Source organism: Planococcus citri, chromosome 1, assembly GCF_950023065.1.
Source record: "Planococcus citri chromosome 1, ihPlaCitr1.1, whole genome shotgun sequence".
Taxonomy (NCBI): Eukaryota; Metazoa; Arthropoda; class Insecta; order Hemiptera; family Pseudococcidae; genus Planococcus; species Planococcus citri.
Window position 1 is genome coordinate 36,257,970 of NC_088677.1, and position 22,299 is coordinate 36,280,268.

Sequence of the window (22,299 nt, forward strand, 5' to 3'; positions counted from 1 at the left end):
AATTTGATTTTTTTTCAAATCACGTGGATTTGTTATCAAAAAATTTAATTGATAAGATTCAAAATTTTGAAAAATTTGCTTTGAAAAAATTGAAAAAACTAAAAAATTAATTAGTTTTTAAAGTTAACGATTGCGGTTATTTATTGACGTAATGTTTGCTTCGGAGTTCGACAGTGGTCTTGAGAATATTCCGTCCAAGGACCGTGAACCCGACTCATCATCAGAAGTAAGAATCATTTGATGTTTCGAATACTCCATTTGATACATCATTTCCATCTAATTATTCTTTTTAATCAAACATTTCATTCCCTCAGAAGGATCTTTCCAAGCCAAAAAATAAACAGAAATTTGCGAAGTCAAAATCAGAGCATGAAGACAAATCGTACAAACCATCTTTATTTCGCAGAAATCCCGATTTGCCGACATTCACTTTCAAACACGATGTCGAACCTATCAAAGAGCCTTTATTCTCTGAGAAATCATTCAGTGATTGTAAAGAGTTGCATCCTCATATGGTAATAATTCATTATATTACTTCAGAAGTACTATTAGGAGACGTCTCATCCGAAATTAATTTTACAGATAGCTAATTTAGAGCAAACCTTGAATGTAACCAAATTAACGGCAATTCAAGACCATACTATTCCTGTTCTACAAGCTGGTCATGATGCTTTAATTCGTTCTCAAACAGGAAGTGGAAAAACGCTAGCTTATGCTATTCCTATTGTTGAGAAATTACACCATATTCGACCAAAATTAACTAGACAAGATGGTATGAAAGTTATGATCGTGCTTCCAACTCGTGAATTGGCAATACAAACGTACGAATGGTTCGTGAAATTGGTCAAAGTGAGTATAGTTGTGAATAAATCACTGACTTTTCTCGTATTCTCAAGTACTTATTTACGATCTATGTACTTTTACAGCCGTTCACGTGGCTCGTTCCTGGACTTTTGATTGGCGGCGAAAAACGTAAATCTGAAAAAGCTAGATTAAGAAAAGGCATAACAATATTGATCGGAACACCTGGAAGACTATTGGATCACGCTAAAAACACCAAATGCGTTTCGTTTCAATATTTAGAGTGGCTCGTTATCGATGAAGCTGATAGACTGTTGGAATTGGGTTACGAAAAAGATATCACTAGGTATTTTATTCGAACTTTTGGATCCTTTGCATTTTCAAATTACATCAAACTGAATGTATTTTCATTTTCAGTTTATTAGAAATTTTGGATAATCAAGTAGAACAGCAACGTAAAACAGTTTTATTATCTGCGACACTTACCAAGGAAGTTGAAAGATTAGCTAGTCTATCGTTACATAATCCTGTACTCGTCGATGTTACTAATACAGATTTAGAAGAAATTAACAAAGCTGCCATGGTTATACCAGATTCGTTATCTCAGCATTATATCGTTGTACCACCCAAACTGAGATTAGTTACTTTAGCTTCCATATTATTGGACAAATGTTCGGTATGAAGAAAAAAAATTCGTGCATTCTGTGTCTCAAGCGTTCATCTCATGTTTAATCATTATATGATTATTTATTTATTTTTTTCAGAAATCCACCGACGAAGGAAAAATATTGGTATTTATGGGCACCCAATCTATGGTGGATTATCATACAGAATTATTTTCTACCGTACTTCCAGATATCAATTTTTATAAATTGCACGGTAAAATGACCCAAGTAGAAAGAACAGAGGTTTTTAAATCATTCAGATCTTACGAAAATGGTGTTTTATTATGTTCTGTACGTCTGCTTATTATTGATTTATTTTAATTCTAAGATAAGTTTTGGAATTCTATGTTCTTTTAATTTTATTCAGGATGTTGCTGCTCGTGGTTTGGACTTGCCCCAAGTTGATTGGATTGTTCAATATAATGCTCCGATAACTGCCAGCGATTACGTTCATCGTGTGGGTCGAACAGCCAGAGTTGGCTCGAAAGGATTTTCACTTATCTTCTTAGCTCCTCATGAAATTAATTTCATTTCAATGTTACAAGATCATCGAGTAAAGTACGTGTATTTTCGAGGGATGGAACAGTACCCCCTAAATCGAGGTCATCAGTTTTAATGTAAATTCATTTGCTTATTTTTCTAGAATTACAGAACAGAAAATGGAAACGTATCTTCAAAATTTAGCAACTTTAAATTTCGCTGGTGTATGTAATTTCTGTTTATAACACATTTTTTCTATTTATTTTGATTCTGATTATGTTGTATTACTAAACTTGTTATTTTTTTGATGTTAGGACACCGAGAAGAGAAGTATGGAATCAGCAGCGACAACATTGCAAGTTAGATTTGAAACAGCTCTAAATGATCAAGAACCGTTGCTCGTCTCCGGTTGCGAAGGTAAATTTAATTCATCATTCGTTAGAGTTTGGATAATATTTTCATATTTATTGGTAACTTGATCCGAAAAATTACAATTTTTTACGAAACATTATAATTTTCCTTAATGATACAGGGTGAGGTAAATTAAACGTATGACGTATTCACGATGAAACCGCAAATTTACATCCTGTGTATTGAGTTTAAAGAACTGCTCGATACAGTTACGTCCTATTCAACTTTTTTCCCAATGTAACGCGTATCAATGGGGTTACATACATAAATCGAATTTGTTTTAAAATGTTTTTATTCAAACATTACGTGGAAATAGTAATTGATAAAAGTGAAACCGGAAATACACATTAGCCACTTTTTCTTTGTATGAAAATCAAAATCGGTTTGTTTTACATCGATGATTTGTCGCGGTGATTAAAGGTTGACAGAATTATATTGTATGTATTTGGTAACTAATGAAAATAAATCCTTGTTTTTACAGCATACGTGTCATGGGTTCGCTTCTACGCATCGTATCCAAAAGAAATGCGTAACGTGTTCAATTTCAAAGAACTTCATCTGGGACATTACGCCAAAAGCTTCGCTTTAATTCATCCTCCTAAAGCTATCAGTGGTATAGGAAAACCGAAAAATTTTAAGTAAGTGTATGCATGATAAATAGGTGGTTTTACGGGTAATTTTGAATTAACCATATTATATAGACATTTGCCTCTATATACTACTACGCGTTGAAAAGAACAAAAAAATAAGAAAGTACCTAGTTCTTTTTTACTTTTTTTCCTCAACTCGCAGACGTTGTTGTAGGCTGTAGAGTTATGACTCTGTAAACGTTAACATTACAAATCAATCAGCTTCATCTGTTGGTACACAATCAATGAGTTAATTTCAGAGTAAGATCCAGTCAATTTACGCTATTATCGTTTTTACTGATAAGGGCAATTGCATTAGAAAATCACCGTGGATAATACTTGTATACCGCTGTGATGGAAAGTAAAATTTTTCAGGTGGTAACTTTTGTTGTATTTGGTTGATTTACTTAAATCGATTTGTTTTTTTAAACGTACCTACCTACTCGTGCAATTGAAATGAACAGTTAATATCATCAAATGTACTGTACGTTATGCTGCCTTACATAAGCTTGGCGTCGCATCATTGACCGCGCAATTTTATTCGTGATTTTTTTGTCTCTTTTAGAAAGGATGTTATGCAGCGAAAAGTTTCATCGGTGTTATTTACCTAGTTAGATTTGATATTATGATGAAATTTTGCAATATTCTTGAAAAATCATCGGTGTGGCATTAATGCTACGTAATACTCAAATCGGCGCTGATTTCTGATTAAAGGTGTTTGAGCGGAGAAAATGATCGATGCTGAGTAAATCGTCGAATTTTCGTTTTATATTTTAGGATGAAGTATAGTTTAGTGTTCGATGATATTTCCGCTGTCATTTTGGAATTTTAGGAGATTCGGTTGTTGAAGTATAAAAACTGATACTCAACAGAAAAAATGTTCAGTTCAGAAGACTCCGGGACTAGTATGGAAAATACATCAATTTGAATTTTCGATCTCATTTGTGATATTATGATTTCTTTTTAGAATTTGATTTTTTTTTTCAAATTAGGTAATTTCTCAATTCTTACATTGAATTGAGAAACTTTCATCCCGATTTCTCTACTCTTTTTCAAATTACATAAAATTTCAACTAATTTTCAAAATCTTTGCTTTCTTTCTCCTTGCATAACATTTTATTTATTTCATTTAATGCAGAAATTTTTCAAATTTCAAAAACATAAAAACTATAAATTCTCAAAAATTTTCAAATAATTTTAATTTTTCCTACTTTTTTTTTGAAATTAAAATTTAAAGTAAAATTTGATCAAAATTGAAAACTCCGACGTTGTTTTAGTCATCCAAACATGCATTACTTGGGGTAGTGTGGTTGCTGTATTATCAGGCAAAATTCGATACCTGTCCAAGAACATCCTAAACAGTAACAAAATCTTCACATTCCGTGCAATCAGGTTGTAGGTATGGAAAATCCAAGTACATTGATATTCTGATGTGAAAAACAAACTTACCTACTCGTATTATTGAAGAAGACTATCGTAAATGATTAACTACTTACAACTTGACGACCCTACCTAATTCGGATTTTAAATAAGTCTTGATTTAGTTCTTTAAAAATATACGAGCAGGCGCGCTTAATTAAAGTAATATTACGCATCGGCCATCAGTGATTATTATTTCATTGCTCGTAATGCTCTTACATCTTTTTCATGTCACTTGTTAATCCAAGGACTCGAGTACGTATTCATAAAGACTCTTAGTATCCTTGATGGTTGAGAGTTATATCTCAAAACGATGCTAATATTTTATAACATCTTCTCTGTACACATCTTGCGTACATTTTTCCTGCCCGATTCGAAGATTTCGTTCAATTTACTCATCATCAGATCGTACGATGAGTGTTGCCGACACTCATCATCGCGTCGTCGAACCGGATAAAAACGTAGGTAATTAAGAAGAGAAGATAATTCATTTAGTAGTTATCGTGTGGCACCTTAATCACGCCGCCGCCGCTTCCATGGTGGTCATTTATAAGAGCAACCACCATCGCCACCATAATCGAAGTAATAATGTCATTTAAAAATCATCAATTAATTCGTCGATGTTGCGGTGTAGCTTTTTTGACTTGTTGAGCTCGGGCTATGTCTACACATCAGTACCTATAGGTACCTACGTACCTTTGGTGTATTTCAAATTGTATACGTCCGTTTAAAATTTCCAACAGAACGGGTTGTCTCTTTGCTTTGGTCACACTGAGACCTATATTTATTACGTTGAAAGACGAAACAAATTAAACAATTTCCTTTTCAAATATTTAATTCGCTCCAAATACGAAACGTAATAAACTGGACATAACGCGATACCAGTCCATAAAATTAAAATATTAATGAATAATCTTTTTAAGCCACCCGCCATTAATATGTTTTTAACAGGAAGGTCGATTTCGTTTTAACTGCTATAACGCAATACAATAACCACCAATCATTGACGGCAATTATATAAATTCGATGCGCAACTTCTATACCTAAACCTTGGCAGGCGACATCTCTTACTTTTCACTAGATGCTTTTGTAAACGTTCATGTGCGTATAGATGGATTTTTCACGATTAAAAACTTCCAACTCTGAATGGCGCGACGGAAGTTTTAGTTTAGATTTCTTTTCTAAGGCTTCTATCGGAAAATTCTGAAGTTTTCCTTCCGCTAAGAATGGTCTAGTTGGGTTCTTAGATCGGATGCTGTGTAACGTAGGACGGAGGAGATGTTTTATTTGGTTAGAAAAGTGGCTTGATTCTTTCGTATTCAGAAAAAATCTATAGGGATTAAAATTTTAAAATTTTTTTATGTATTGTGAGAACTGAAATCTCACACTTGAAATAGAGTCAATTCATTTGAAAAGAAGTAAACGGATTTTTTCATATAGCCTTTCTGTTTGAATTGAGATCATTGAGGAATGAGGATGGTGGAGGACTTGAGAGGATTTTTCAGTTGGTCAAAGCTTGGCAAATTTTTATAATTACTTAATCGCCAATTAGGTTAGAAAAACTGGAGGTAAAATTGGAATACAATGTAACCATAAACTTCCTTCTCTAGTGCCAAGCTATTATTGTGCTTCGTGTACTCGCAGCTTGAATCAGTAAACAACACTTAGGCCTACCTCTTAGATCTGTTGTACAAATAATAATAAATCAGAATAAAATCAACACCGCTTTCGCGATTGCGCCGCCGCTGTACCTGCCTCAATTGCGACTCGATTTAAATAATTCGTCGATTAAGCTCCGTTGAACCGGATAATAGGAGCCATGTAGAAATAAGAGAAATTTGAATCCGAATGAAAAATTTTCGATTATGAAATCTGTTTACTACGATAATCTGAGGCTATGGTTCATTACGCGAGTTTACAGATTACACTGTTCCAGCGCAGAGCGCAGTACCGTCCTGTTGCCTATTTATTTTTTTTCCACTCCCAAAATAATGACGGCGGTACGACGTTTTAACCATAATGGTCCGTAGCTAAGTTGCTTATTTTTCGAGTAACAATTTTCTTTCAAAATAACTATTGAAACGTTTGAAAATAACCTTGAAGAATTTGTACAAACTCGATCGTTTTACATTAAACGCCATGTTTATACGGTTATTTGCCAATAAATGCCATTCCATCGACGATATGCGCTCGGCTCGTACCTGGCGCGAAATAAACGTTTTTGGGGGTTTTTGTACACGATGTTCATCGATGCTGGTTGATGTTAAACGACGGAAAACGGTTTGCATTGTGATGATTTTCCAGGATCTTGGGTTGCTCAACGAGAACATACTCGCGAGTGCTGCAGACATGGAGCAAATATTAAGTGACCAAGTTGGACAATCTTTGGTACAGGGAATGAAAAGCTTCACTCATTGTGCCAAGTTGTCTATTGCAGAGTGATTTTTACGAGACTGATTTCTTAAATTCTTATACTCAAACGTACTTACTTGTCGTTGACTTTCTCCTCATTTTAATAATTATTGTCACATTAACGATTTGAGTGAACGAATACCTTAAAAAATGATAATGCAAAAAAATATATGTTTTCATACTAAATCAAAAATTGTAGTATTTAGATAACAAAAGCAAAAAATCGAGGCTAAAGTAAAAAATATTATGCTTTAATGAGACGAAAAAAACTGTTCATTTTTACATGATTTAAATCCGTCAATTATGTTATCGAATTATCGATTCGATGACATTTAGGTAATAATGAATCTTAATCTATACTTCTGAACGGCTATGGTGGATTACAAGATCTCTCTTTTGTCACTTATATCTGTCTTCAAGTTTATTTCACAGTATTAATTTCAGAGGAGAATCTTTTTTACCAATTTATTGGATTTATTGTATTTATAGGCAGAATTTTTTTTGTGCAATTTATAAAAATATCATTGTTTGAGTTGATGCTAACATTATAAAGTTTGCATAAAGAGGAGAAGGCGCGCCAAAAAAACTTGATTGATTGCCCATCAATTGTTGAAAAATTATGCTCCAGAATCAAAGGTTGCTCATTTTTTAATCATGTTTTTCATGAAAAAATTTTGAAGCGTGAAAAAAGTTTCACTAAGCGATTTCTGATTTTCGTGAGAAAACTGCGACTGGTTAGACTCTTTTCTCTTCCCCGCCTATTATCTGTGATGACAAACAAAATACACAAAATTGGAAGAAAAAATTGAACAAAATTTCTTAAAAATTAAAAAAATTGAACGTTAAAAAAACCAAACGATCTCAGGAAAAAAGTAGGGTTAATAACGTATTAAAGTGATAAAAGCACACTAAAAAAAACCAAAAAAAATTAAAAACAAAAAGTATTAATACTGTATTGCTTAAAGATACCAAAAAATGATGTCTCGGTGAAATTTGATCAAATTTAAAATTTTACTTGCTCAGAACATCGTTAAAATGATTTGAAATATTTTAAGCATTAAAGACACTATGTAAATCAGCGAGCAAAGATGTTGAAATTTCGGTAAAATTTGGAAAAATTCAACAAAAATGGTATATAATCTCCTTAAAAACGCTCCCGAATTCAAGTAGCATGAAAGTTCTCAAAATAGCTTGAAAACACGAAATAAAATAAAAATTACGGAATTTCTATGAAATTACTTATGCTAAAATTGAATTTATAAAAATATTGAAAATCTGAAAAGCAGCATTTTAAGTAACTAAAAATGCCTTTAAATTCAAAATCCAAAAAATGTTGATAAAATTTACCTAATATAAGTAGGTAATATTGCATAAAACATCGAATTGCGAAATAAAACTCCTTCAAGCCTCTTCTGAATGCAAGAAAATTCATTAAAAACACTGATGAACATTTTAGTAAAATTTTGCAAAAATTATACGTATGTTGCAATGTTGAAAAAAAGGCAAGATTCCCATAAAAAAATTCTGGAAGAATTTCTAAAAATTAAAATATAAGAAAAAAATGTAATGAAAATTTAAAAGTGTGACGAGGAAAGAAATTCCAAAAAGTTGCTACCTACTCGTATCTCATTTTTTCAAAAATTGAAAAAAATTGAAGCAAAAAGCATTATGAAATAAAATTTTTAGAAGATGACAAATTGTATTTTTGGATCAATTTCTTGGCAATGATTTCCATGGTTTAGGGTTGAAAAAAAATATCCAGACTCATCATTTCCCTTATCGCCATACTTCAGGTATCAGCTTAGTCTGTGGTTTTGAAAATGCGGAAAAATTCTATATTATGTGGCTTGAAAATCGTTGTATTTTCATTCAAACTCTTTAAAAATTTGGAAGTACATATATTTTTTTCGTATCACTATGATCACTTGAAAAGAAAAAAATTGACTCCCATTAGTTCTCAATATTTGAAATACGTTTTCTTACCGTCAGGAATGATGATCACGGATAAGAAATGGAACTTCACCTGTTGATGGTACCTACGAACTCAAAGGGGTGTCATATGTACCTACACCTATACCTACAAATCTGTACTCGGTTCACCTGAAATCTTTCTAATCGTTGAAAAATTGAAGAGTCTAAAATGAAAATTCCAAGCATGGTTTCTCATAAAATTAGAACACGAACAAAAAAAGTTATTCATCGAAATGATCCATGTACAAAATTAAAGGTCTTGCAGACAGTTGAGAATTATTTTTAGAAAGGCAAAAATATGGCAATTTTTTAAAAGATTTTGAATTTGAATTTTTTCTGGTTTTGAACATGAAGTCCGGTGTAACTTTTGAAGAGAAAAAAGTGGTTTACCGGAGAATTTAGCTCTTCTATAATTTCGAAAACAAACAATTTTGTAAAAGAACTCTTGTTCATTTTTGAAGTTGAATTGGAATCCAGCTTGGAATTGGCCTGTTTTCAAAATTGGAGACGATTGGCAATCAAATTAATTAGGCACCTTACTTACTTTAACGATTCATAATTGGTCGAAAATTTGAGCCTGGAGCTCCTCTAATTTTAAAAATTGTTTTTTTTGGGGGGTGGGGGTGGTGGGTAGGCACGTAAATTTCTTTTGTTCCATCTTCAACAGGCGATTACATCGAAATCTTTATTCGATACTGCAGGCCTTCTTGTTTTTGATCATTTTGTTATCAATCAATTCCAGTATACATACTTATTAATGATTGATTGATTTTTTTCTGTCATTTTTTTCTCTCGATATAATCGTTAATTACAATGTATCTTGTATCCACCTAATTAACGAATCAATCTCGTATAGTATAGGCATGTAGTTAAATAGCTGACTGAATTTTAACACGGAGAGTCTACCTGGACTTACTCATATGTATGCTATGTCTACCTATACTTACGAGCATGTAGCTTCGAGTTTATACGCATTATTTGATAATAAGAGTGAAATTTTAGATAATACGCCAATAATTTGCAATGAACGAAGCGAATAAAGAATATGTGGCGTGTACACTTTCGATAATATGTGGATAGAGAGAATAATATAGGTACTCAGACCTACGCGTGTGTAGTTCTAGGTACTCGTATTATTTATTCAACTCGATGCATGCATCGTTTAGGTCCATAGATGTAGTATTAGGTGTATCTATACACTGCATAAATTACGGTTTAAGAATTGAAATTAAAAAGGAAGTTATAAAATATTTTTTTGGCGTGATTGGTGTGAAAGCGAATCGCATTAGAGAATTATTCGGCCCGTGTATAGCGTATATTTTTATGGCTAGCTATGATATGTGCGTGTCGCCGACGATGCATGGATCAAATATGCGCAAATATTGGAGCTAGCATTTTATTCTATGGACTGGTTCACGTTTACATAATTGTCATTCTTATAGGACTATACGGTATGCAGATTGCAGAATACCATAGTAATCTACCGGCACATCATTCGATTCTATTTCTCAGTACGTATCATAGAGTACGTGTATGTCTTATGTATCTTCATAGTTCATACCTTGCATATGAAAAAATTAGTATTTATTTGATATGCTCGCTGAGCGATAATTAAAAAATTACTATTTGGTTGGAACGACGAGGCGACGCGACGCGACTCGACTCGAACTCGATCGCATTCTGCATCTCAGATAATCAATCATCAGCAAAATTAAAGCATTTCGACTTTGATTAAAGCTGTTTTGTACAGAGCTTCGCGTTCGCGCCGTGTTAGGTAATTAAACGGCGAGATTATGCGGCGTGGTTGCCGGCAAAATGTACTCGTATATTGGAATACAATAAGCGCGAATCAGTTCTCACGGTCAATGTAATGGTGGGCGCCTCGGTGCTGTGCCCCGTGCAGAGCGATAATGATTGTCTTACTAAAAGAGTATCCAGGTAGCTGGCGAAATGTTAACTTCTTCTTTTAAGCTTGGTTAATGAAAAATGAACCGGAGAGTTAGACCGAAGCGCCGATCATAACACTTTGCCTTTAGGCAGACGGTCGTCGTAAAAGGAAACCCAGGTTTACCTAGGTTATTTACCTGTACACTCTGTACACCAACACCTGCCTCTGGATATGAAAATTTTCAACATTCACGAAATTAATCTATACGAAAAGGAACGTAATGTTACGATTTAGTTGCTCGGTTTTGAAAAAAATTATGTTTTATTTTATTTCTGAAATTCGCCAAAATTTGATTCTTTTTTTCAAAATTGATCAATTTCTGTTTTTTTTTCGGTCTCAGACAAGTTGAGCTTTGTAATGAACTTAGTTCCTTTCGAATCATTCAACACCCTTTGGTGTCTCTTCAACTTGATATTTCGAAAAAGTGAAACCGAGGAGTTGAATCTAAAAAAATCAATAGATATTCGAATTCAGCAATCCCAAATTGATTAAAATCAATATGTCACACCATAATTTAAAATTCTATCAATTTTTTCCAAATTTAAAAAGCTGGACGGGTATTTAGGGGTCGTATTCGAAAAATGTGTTGATATTTGAACTCAGTGCCTAACAGAGGACAATTCACATCTAATTTTCAATTTTTTTGTCATTTGGCCATGTTAAGGGCACTGGTGAGGGGAGGTTCAGGGAGGTTGGATCGGAAAAATGAGCCGATATTCGAATTTATCACCTTGAAATCAATAACAATTGATATGGCACTTGAATTTTGAAATTTTGTTGCATTTTGACCAAAATTGGGAGTCTTTGTGTCCTCGAGGGATGTTTAAAATCTTTTTTGAAAATTAGTTCGATACAAAGAATATGAAAAACGATTTTATTGGAATTTTTTAAAATTTTTAAATGGTTGTGTCGAACTGTTGTGCTTATAGCTTAATGAAAAGTTGAGCTTTCTCTTTGAAATTTAGATTCCAATTTTTTAAGCTTAAATCGCCGATTTTGAATTTTTTCTGGATAATTTGCTTGTCCAAGAAATGAGTTTTTTTTTGAAATTTTCAAGTGGAAAAAATTTTGATTTTTTAAAAATTACTCTTTTTTCTTAAAAAAAAAAAAAAAAACAATTCACCCTGGTGTCCCTTTGGAAACTTAATTCCTTCTTGGAAATTGAGTGTTTATGAGAAAAATCGATGGAAAAATCAACTCTACATACCCATCACCCATCTCCTACGTATAAGATAGGTCCTAATGGTAAACGCGATTAGGTTATGGTGTTTTTTAAAGGTACAGGTAATTTATTTTCTACCGTAAACGCATCGGGACAAGGACGCGAAGCTTCCCGGCAAGAAGTTGTTATCGTCGGCATTGTTCAATACAGCCAATAACTATCATCTCTATTGTACTGGCAAGATATGGATAAGACAAAAACAAAACGCGCAACAAAAACGAATCGAATTCATTGCCTACAATAGAGAATAATTTTTCTTAATAAATAATCATAAAAGCGTTTGTTATAGTTTTATAATCGAAGTTGAGACGACCTCCCCTTGGGCTAGTTTAGCGCGTCGTCGTCGTCATCTTCGTCATCGTCGTCGACTTTACTATCAATCTATGCTACTCCTATTTTGACGTACTTACGCGTTCGTTGTATTGGCGGCATTGTTGGAAAATTAAATGGAGGTGTTAGACTGATCCAGCGAATGTGCTGGAAAATTGGTCTGTCTATAAAGAACGTTCTTTGGAGAAGCGATGTGTGCTTTTTAGCGCCATTTTTTCTTCAAATGTGTCTACAGTGGCTACACGTCATGGTGTCCCAGAAATCCGTCTGTTGAAATCCAACTGCAGACAGTATTCGAAGACGAGCGAAAAACGTTATTACGACTGGTTGCTTGTTTTGTGAATTGAAGGAGGTATGTGCTCCGCTGAATTGGAGATTTACAAACTTTGAAATTTTCGTTTAAAAAATAAGAAAATTTTTGGATCATTCGAATCAAAGTTGAAGGGGTAGGTAAACTTGGTTCAAAATTTTCAATAACATTTTTTATTTGTTCAAGTGAATGATCCAAACATTCTCTTACTATACATTGATGAAAGCACTCCATTTTTTGCGCTAAAATTAACCAATTTTAAAAAATTCGTCAAAAATTCAAGAATCAAAAATCGAGAAAATTGAAAATAATTTCAATGAACTGGAGTGGAATGTATTGTTTTTGATTCAGTTTGTGTTTTTTTCTTCATTTTTAACGAATTAGCTGCAACAATAATAGAGCAACATTTATTTTCAAGAGGGGTCCTTAGGATGAAATCTCTTTTCAAAAGAATCACATATCTGTCACTTTTTCATTGTGGTTCCATCCTGTGAACCCCCCAATCCCCATCTATCGATTCTCAGGGGAAAATGAATTTGATTTGAGTATGTCTGGTGAGGTCTAATTGTATCTAAAGAATGCTCAGGTTTGATCAGATCTAAGTAGGTTTCCTTATTGGATGTTATCAGGTTCAATAAATTAGGTCCATGGAATTTGTGATTGGCGACTACATGAAAAACACTCTTTAATTCAGACAAGGGGACTTCTTGAGGTGTCCACCTCCGATTTGAACGGAACGGCGATTCTTTGAAAGAGCATAGTCTAAAACCCCCAAAACCAAATTTTCAGCTGCCCAACTTCATACATATCTCGATATTTGTCGAACGTTTGAAAATTCAAAATTGACTGTTTTTGATGATTTATACTTTTTTCAAAAAAGTACGTACATGATCTGTAAAAATGATCAACATAAATCCTAAAACTGATATTAATTCCCCAAATCCAAATTTCGTCATTTCCAGCCATTCTGGAGCCTCCAGCGCGATTTTTCAATTTCTCCAGAATTTTTAATTTGCCGCAGAAGACGTTAATATGAAGTTGGGCAGCTGAAAATCGAGTTGTGTGTTATACTCGACCTGTTTAACGAATTTATCCACGTTTGAGCCGATTCTGGAGGGGACACCTCAAGAGTGGTTTTTTGACCAGCTTTTTTTCAAAATGAAAATATGTATTCAAAAAATTCCCGTTTGCGAGAAAATTTCCGAAATTTGCGCGGATCGCAGTATTTTGTCATGAACTAACCCCATGAGGGCAAATTTCGCCATTTCCAACCACTCTGGAGGCTCCAGCGTGATTTTTCAATTTCTCCAGAATTTTCAATTCGCTCCAGAAGGCGTGAATATGAAGTTGGGCAGCTAAAAATCGAGTTGTGTGTTATGCTCGACCTGTTTAACGAGTTTTTTCCGCATTTGAGCCGATTCTGGAGGGGACACCTCAAAAGTAGTTTTTTGATCAGCTTTTTTTAAAAATAAAAATACTCAAAAATCAAAAATTTCTCGTTTGTGAGAAAATTTTCGAAGTTTACACGAATCGCTGTATTTTGTCATCAATTAACCCCACGAGAGCGAATTTCGCCATTTCCAGCCTTTCTGGGGACTCCCTTTAATTTTTGGACATTTTTATTATGAAAAAAGCTGGTCAAAAAACCACTCTTGAGGTGTCCTCTCCAAAATGGGCTCAAATGTGGATAAATTCGCTAAACAGGTCGAGTATAATACACAACTCGATTTTTAGCCGCCCAACTTCATATTCACGCGTTCTGGAGCAAATTAAAAATTCTGGAGAAATTGAAAAATCGCGCTGGAGCCTCCAGAATGGATGGAAATGACGAAATTTGGATTTGGGGAATTAATATCAGTTTTAGGATTTATTTTGATCATTTTTACGTACGTACTTTCTTGAAAAAAGTATAAATCACCAAAAACAGTCAATTTTGAATTTTCAAACGTTCGCCAAATATATCGAGATATGAAGTTGGGCAGCTGAAAATTTGGTATTGGGGGTTTTAGACCATGCTCTTTCAAAAAAACGCGGTCCCGTTCAAATCGGAGGCGGACACCTCAAGAGGTTCCCTTTTGTGAGAGTACCTACATTAGGGGGGAGGGGGAGTGGTGGTAACCTGCAAATACTACCGAAATTTTAAAAGACAAAAAAAAACAAAACATAAAATTAAAATTACAGAAAAATTGTTTTCATTTTTCAATTTTTTTTTGGGCCAATTAGAGAATTTCCATGTTGAACAATTAAAAATTCTCCTATTCAGCTGAAAAATTTTACTGTTTTTCTATAAGTCAGTTTTAATGTACAGGTTTTTTTCCAACTGTCTGTGTACTTTTTCAAAAACTGTCACCTTACTTTGCTCCTGCGAATTTTTCATCCAGCAAATTAGTCGCACACTCGACATTATAGGCAGCGTTTTGTGTCAATGTGCATTCAGCAATGTGTAATAAGCGACCGTTTACGAAGGATAAATAACACTTTACCACGATTATTACAAACTTATACCGAGAGTCGTCTAAGGGCGTAATTACCGATTTGTACATTCTTCACGGCGCAACTCGTTAATATAGCACGATAACTTTGTTTCTTTTTCTTTCTGTGTGTCTGTCTGAACTGAATCAAGGGTTTCCCAATATTCAGTGAAAAATCGCTTTATAAATATTTATTTAAACACCGGAAAAGGTACCTTATAGACATCGGTAGCCGATCAAAAGGAAACAGCTCGTCTTTGTCAATTAAAAAAATTCTCGATGATTGGAATGCTTTTGGAAATGAGAATTTAACATCATTTGCATACATCGAGATGCTTACAATGTTGCGCAACTGGTACCGATTAATTTATTCGCCAGCGAGGAAATATTATACCTACTCGAGATGTACTCGTATACAAATCGAGCTGGCATAAAAGAATATGCGATTTATTGCATCTCGAAAAAGTATGTAATTTGAATTTAAATCACTGATTTTGACGCACGAAAACGAATACAATGTATTTTGTACAATTTTTCGGCGAACGGATACCGCGGCGATTTTTCCGACATACCTACGCTGGGAAACATTGTGTGTACTTATTCGGGGTTCATAGCCGTGATAACGACAATGATAATAATCGAAATAATAATTCACTTAATGATAAGACTAATCATAATAAATGGTGCGGAGTATAAGCGTAAAAAACTCGAATCATGTTTTAATAAATTGGCCCAACTACCGAACGGACGCTAATAAGTTAATGCTGAAAAAGAGAGAGAAAAATGAAATAAAACGCACCCAAGGACCAAGCCTGGCTAAAATAATATGTAAATAGTTTTGACCTATTTCAGTTTCGAGTAAATTTTTCTTTCGTTACGCAAAATACTTAACTCTAATACCTATACCAATATACCTTTACCTACCTATGCCCGTAAAGCGCGTAAATGACCGTCAGCCCAGCGGTGAGAGGCCATTTTGGCCAATTTAACACGTAAAATGACAATACAAATTATGCCATTTGATGTTTGTCGTCGCGCTGCAGTTAACTGGCCCTTGGATGAAAGTGTGTAAACTGGTAATTGCCGCACTCCGATGCGGAGTCATGTGAAATTGCCCGTAAGTTTGTCATCGATCGCGATTAAATCTGAATTTTTTGCCGCGCTCAAAATCAAATGACCCTTCGATAACGGCGTTTTAATCGGCCATCGTCGCTTTACTCGACTCGTTGATGTTTTGTTCGCTGATGGCGAGTTTAGATAGCAATTTGCGTTCATTTAAATACACGCACTGAAAAAAAAAAACAATAAAAATTACTATTTCAGTACAGTAACCGGATCCAATCCAAAAATAATAGTGATTTTTACTCAGCCAAAAAATACATTTTACTATAGAATTAGGTAAAATTTATTACTCTCATAGTAAAATTTACTAATCTCATAGTAAAATTTACTAATCTCATAGTAAAATTTACTAATCTCATAGTAAAAATCGCAATATTTTTGAATGGGATCCGGTTACTGTATGAAATAGTAAAAATTATCCATAATTTTTTTTTCCGTGCGCCAGATCGTTCACATGATACAGTTCTGTTCCTGTCCTGTCGGCTAATTTGTTGTTGAGTTTTTAAAAAAGTTTCGAGTATAGGTGGGTATATGGGTGATTATTATTGAAGTGGTGTAAAGAACACGTAATTATGTCGTAATGATTTTTTTTTCGCTTTTGCGAATTTCGAATTTATTTTTTGGTCTGGTCCTCGTTCTTATCGTTGTTTTATAATTATAATACCTCGAAAAAATTCGAAGAAGTCATATGATAACGATTTGTTGGTGTTCTAAAACCTCAACAAAGCAGAGGTTTCATGAATTTCAAGTTTTCTGAATCGAGAGTCTCATTGTAGGGCACATAAATGAAAAAGCTATCAAAAAATCAACTTGAAATTTAAAATTGGCGCCTCTGAGAATTCAACAAACCATAAGTCACACGAATTTTCAAATTTTTTGAAATTTGATGCCTGATGACGGGGTGTAGGGGGCTTGTATCGGAAAAATATGTTGAAATTCGAAATTAGCACCTTCAAAAACCTAACAAATCATAGGTCACACGAATTTTTCAGTTTTTGAAATTTGGTGGCTTACTGAGGGGTCTAGGGGGTTTGTATCCATAAAATATGTTGAAATTCGTGACCTGCAGCATCACTCAAAACCAAACAAACCATACATCACATGAATTTGTCAGTTTTTAGTCATTTTGGGGCCCATTGTGTGGCGAGGGGCGAAGGGCGCATATGGGATTTGAAATCAGTGCTATTGAAAACATAAAAAACTGGATGTTAGTTTACATGATTTTTGATTTTTCTAAAAATTTGATCAAAATCGAAAGAAGTGATTGGTGAGTGGGAGGTACATAATGCACCAATTGAAACAATATTCATCAAATTTTGGTAAATGGTAATTTCTAATGAAATACAAGTAAGTACTTGTGATTTCTGACAAGAAATTTACTGTGATTTCTGGTAAATTATTGATATCTTTTTAGTAAATTACTGGTAACTTGTAAATTTCTAGTGATTTTATAATTTGGTAATTTATGGTAAATACTGATAGTTTGTGGTAAGTTATAGTAAATGCTAAATTACTAGTATTGAGGCGACGGGCGTGCACAATGTACCAAAATGAAATTTCTGCTAAGATGCTGGTAATTTACTAAATTTTAGCAAAATATTGGTAATTTCAAGTTTGTAGTAAATTACTGGTAAGTGGTAATTCACGGTAAATTACTATTTTTGGTAAATAACCATGCAGTTACTGTTGGTAAATTAGGCACTGGTAATTTTCTGGTAAATTACTGGTAAGTAATTTTTTTTGATAAATTAGACACTGGTTATTTTTTTTGGTAAATTACTGGTAATTTTTTTTTGGTAAATTACTGGTAATTTTTTTTTTTGGTAAATTACTGGTAATTTTTGGGTGAATTACTGGTATTTTGTGGGTAAATTAATGGTAATTTTTTTGTAAATTTCTTGTTTAAATTTTGGGTAAATTGCTGATAATTTTTGGGTGAATTACTGGTATTTTGTGGGTAAATTAATGGTAATTTTTATGTAAATTTTTTGGTAACTTTTGGGTAAATTACTGGTATTTTTTGGGGTAAATCAATGGTAATTTTGGGTCAAGTTCCTGGTAATTTTTGGGTAAATTACTGGTTATTTTCATAAGTACCTAATATATTGGTAACTTTTAGTACAGAAATATTAGTAGTGATTTGATAATTTGGTAATTCTTAGGATGTCAGTAATCTGGTAATTTTTGGTAAATTACCAGAAACTTTTAGAACACCTACCTTTTAATTGAACTGCCAAGTCTTTAAAAAGATGAATATTAGACATGTTTTTGTCAGACTTGTGAAAACTTGAGAAAAATCTTGCATGCGTTTCTATCAAGGGGATTTCACTATCTAGTTGCTAGTAAAAAACATACCCACGATTTAAAACTTATTAGTCCCTCAAAGAGAGTCAGAGGAAAGGCGATTGGTGCACAAAATTTCTAAAAATGCAATAGTGATGTTGAGTTCTTGATTTTTAAAGGCGCTGATTCTTCATCTGATTACGGTTTACTCTCAAAATAAAAATTTAACCCTCAGAGAGTGGTTGGGTTCAAAAATTTGAAAAGTGCAGTGTGAATGAGCTCCTCTGGAGAGCCCACGTTCACAATTTTCAGGCTGTCTATTAAGGGTCAGTTTTTCAAAAATGTTCAATTACCTACTGTGAAATCATTGAAAAAAATTATTCAAAAAACGGAGTGTAGGTAGGTACAAGTCTTTTTTCGTGTCTAATATTTTGTATTGCTTCACATCCGTTCCACGAATTTCTTCCTTATTATTATAGCTGATATGATGAGAATAACAACTACAATACCTGACGCTTGAAAAAATTAAATTTTTACCATTTACTCGTATACAATTTGTTCATTGAACAAAACATAATAAGCACTCTTGTAGATACTGACCTTTCTGAATCTTCAAGTATAATCTCAATTCTTTAATAAAGTTAATCGCTACCGCTTACGTTATTTCATTAATGTATCACAAAGTTATCATTTCTAAATGGCGTATTAATTTTATGTACTACTCGAATCGCGTGCAATGTGCGCGAACAATTGAAAATGGACGGGAAAAAAACGACACGTTGAATAGACAAAAGTCTGACCTTGATCGGCCACGAGACTCGTATTAGGTACTTTTCGCGGTAAAATAAATTCAACGTCATTAATTGTAAAGTAATAACTGACCGAAACATATTAGTTGGTACAGATACAAAATGATTCCGGCATAGGCAATTTTCTCCCTTTATAATTAAGTCTAATCATCGTTGCTGACCAAATCGTTTTAGCGAATGCGCGAAACCTTTGGTAAGATGGTATCCGCCGATAGCCGCATCACTTCTTGTTAATGGTCAGCTATCGAAGGGTGGCCTACTTTGTGTTTGTACGTCGCCGTGTTGTTTCAACAGGTAAAAGGTCTCGAGAATCGAGTCTTTGGTGCCGCCGCGCCAAAGGTGCGCTATTATCGTATTTGTAAATTTTAACGTGTATTTAATTTCGATTCGACTTTTGTAATAAAATAGTACCCGATCCGCCGCAGAGGCCGCAATGCTGCGGTTAGTTTTCAAACACCAATGACTAAGGATTATTTTCGTTTGATTTGTTGCAGAAAAACGAAAAATATCGAACGTCCTTATAATAAACTTTCCTTCAACAAGGATATTCCAGTCAAGAGGAAAGCAACTAGTAATAAAATTGACGATAACGAATTCGGTAGCGGATTGAAATTTAAACGTAAGAAGAAGGAAGAAGATGTTGTGTGAGTTTCGGAATATTTTACCTACTAAGTATGTATTTTGTGTTATTCATTTTTTTTAAAAAAGAAAAATTACAAAAATTTTGTACTTATTAGGTATTTTTATTATTTATTTCAATTTCCACCTTTTAATGACATTGTTCATCATGGTAAAAATAAGTATTATGACAGAACCGTGGTAAAAATTTGATAAGACGATTTTTTTTTCGAGTGGTTCAATTTTTAGAAAATTTTCTGTCACTTGAATGTGATTGGTTTATAAGTATTTTTTTTGAAATCACGTATTTTCAGTTGATACTTTCCTAATCACCCAGTAGAATAGCCTAAGAAGGTAATTTTTTATTCTGGTCGAAATAATACATCATGAAAAAAAATTGACAAAATCCCAAAATAGATTTTATGGTGAATTTGATTTTTTTTCCACCAAAATTGACTACCTACTTTGGGCGGGGAAAATCGTAAAAAATCAGTTTTTTGCATTTTTGAAGTTTTTTGAAGTTTTGAAAAGATGTAAAGTTAATTTACCTATGATTTTTCATGGAATATAAATTTGTTTGAAAAACATTTGAAAATTACCCGACTCAAAAACAATTGTAATTTGACGTTTTTGAAGCCTCCAAAGTGATGAAAACTCTCTAATTCGATACCATTTTTATGACCTTGTTTTGAGGACTTCTGGCTGAGCTCCTTGTGTGTCCAGGGATCTCAAAAATTTTCTGGTCAGTCTTCCACTCAAAGTAAACTCCCCACTAGTTTTCGTTAAAAATTCAGGTCATTTTTTTCACTCTTGTCCAGGATACTTCCAATTTTGAAAAACATCGTTTGAAAAATGCAATTGAAGATCAAAATATTCATCAGAAAATTGTAATTTCGTCCCTTTTAAATGGATTAAAGGTAAGGTAGAGTGTTGAAAATTTCATCACTGAGAGTTTTGCTTTAAAAAGTCATCACTAGCTCAAATTCGGTATTAAAAAAATTTGTAAAAAAATTGAAAATTCGCCAAGTTTAGGCGCAAATAATTTTTCTGACTTCAATCCTGGGCAAAAAGTCATAACAGCAGAAGTCCAGTTTTTAACGTACTATCCATTTTTGGAAACATTTTTCTGATTGCGATTTTTTTTCTCAATTCATATTCTTAAGCTCTTTCAATTTGCAAGTTTGGTTGAAAGTCATAATTAGAGAATTTTTCTCATTTTTTGATGAATACTTCTCACCCTCCGTGATCAAAAATGAATTTCGACTCACTTTTTGAAAAAATGTAATTTGCCCCTTTCAACTTTTAGGATAGGCAACTTATTCATTTTAATAATATGTACCAGGTTTGTATCGCCAAACTTGAAGTATTGCCACCCAGTCGCTGGACATTCTGATAACTAAATACGTACTTACCTACCTACTTATTAAAAAAAAAAAAAATGGTGAGGTAAACGAAGTTTCTTTTTGAAAAGTGAGTTATGTACTTCGGTCATTTAAAGGAATTCTAATGCAAAAATTGAAGCATTTTGAAAACTTTCGCAATATTTATTTCATTTTTTAAATTTTTTCATCAGGGAGACCAGTGAAGAATTTTTTTAACAGGGGAGTTATTTAGAAGAATTCTATCACAAAAATAAAGAATTGAGCTTCCGGTGCCATTTTTTTTTGGACTTTGTGAAAATCAAAAAGTGGGAATTAGGTAATGGGAAAATGAAATAAAAATCAAAATACTACCTTACAAATGGACTTAGATTATGTTGTGGATAATATCAACGTAGGCACTAAAGCATAAATATTATATCTATGAAGCTGAATTGCTAAATAACAAATATTACACAACGTATAAGTTCCTGAATGACCAAGTTGTATTTTTATGAAAGGAAAAACATTCGAAAATACTTCAGCAGACTTACATGTTACTTGTAATGAAATTTGTCTACAACTTTTCTAGAAACATTCACGAGAAATTATCATTAATAAAAACTACACGATCTATATACGAATAAGGGAAAAAGAAAGATACATAAGTGAATTAATCAAACACATATTGTATATTAGGATCTCATACAATATATTCCATATTGTAAAATTAATCGTTGATATTACCTTATTAATAATTCGAATATTATGTTTCGTGTTTTAGAACATTATGAAAACACAACAATGAGAAATTAAAACGATAAAAAATTCTCTAATAAATTTCGCGTTAATTTAGCGCGTAAAGATAATCGGGAATGGGCAATAAATATCCCGCTTGTTTAAAAAGATGTATTTTAAAGTGACGTTTACACCAAACTAAAAAATTAAACGCTTGTTTTCGGTGCAACGGCTCATTAATAACAAAAATATATTTTCTGTTTTGACTTTGCTGCTTATAAACATGGTTCGTCTACAGACAT

At 33.3% G+C, this 22,299-nt stretch overlaps 1 protein-coding gene across 1 annotated transcript; it reads left to right on the forward strand.

The window, feature by feature from the left end:
- Positions 1 to 31: 31 nt before the first annotated feature.
- LOC135831707 (probable ATP-dependent RNA helicase DDX31) lies at positions 32 to 20,016 on the forward strand. The gene is made up of 11 exons (XM_065344395.1): positions 32 to 226; positions 315 to 515; positions 583 to 849; positions 927 to 1,147; positions 1,219 to 1,477; positions 1,566 to 1,757; positions 1,834 to 2,024; positions 2,110 to 2,170; positions 2,261 to 2,363; positions 2,839 to 2,995; positions 19,778 to 20,016. The coding sequence occupies exons 1-11, from the start codon at positions 152 to 154 to the stop codon at positions 19,929 to 19,931; spliced, it is 1,881 nt and encodes a 626-aa protein (XP_065200467.1). The 5' UTR covers positions 32 to 151; the 3' UTR covers positions 19,932 to 20,016.
- The last annotated feature ends 2,283 nt before the right edge of the window (positions 20,017 to 22,299 follow it).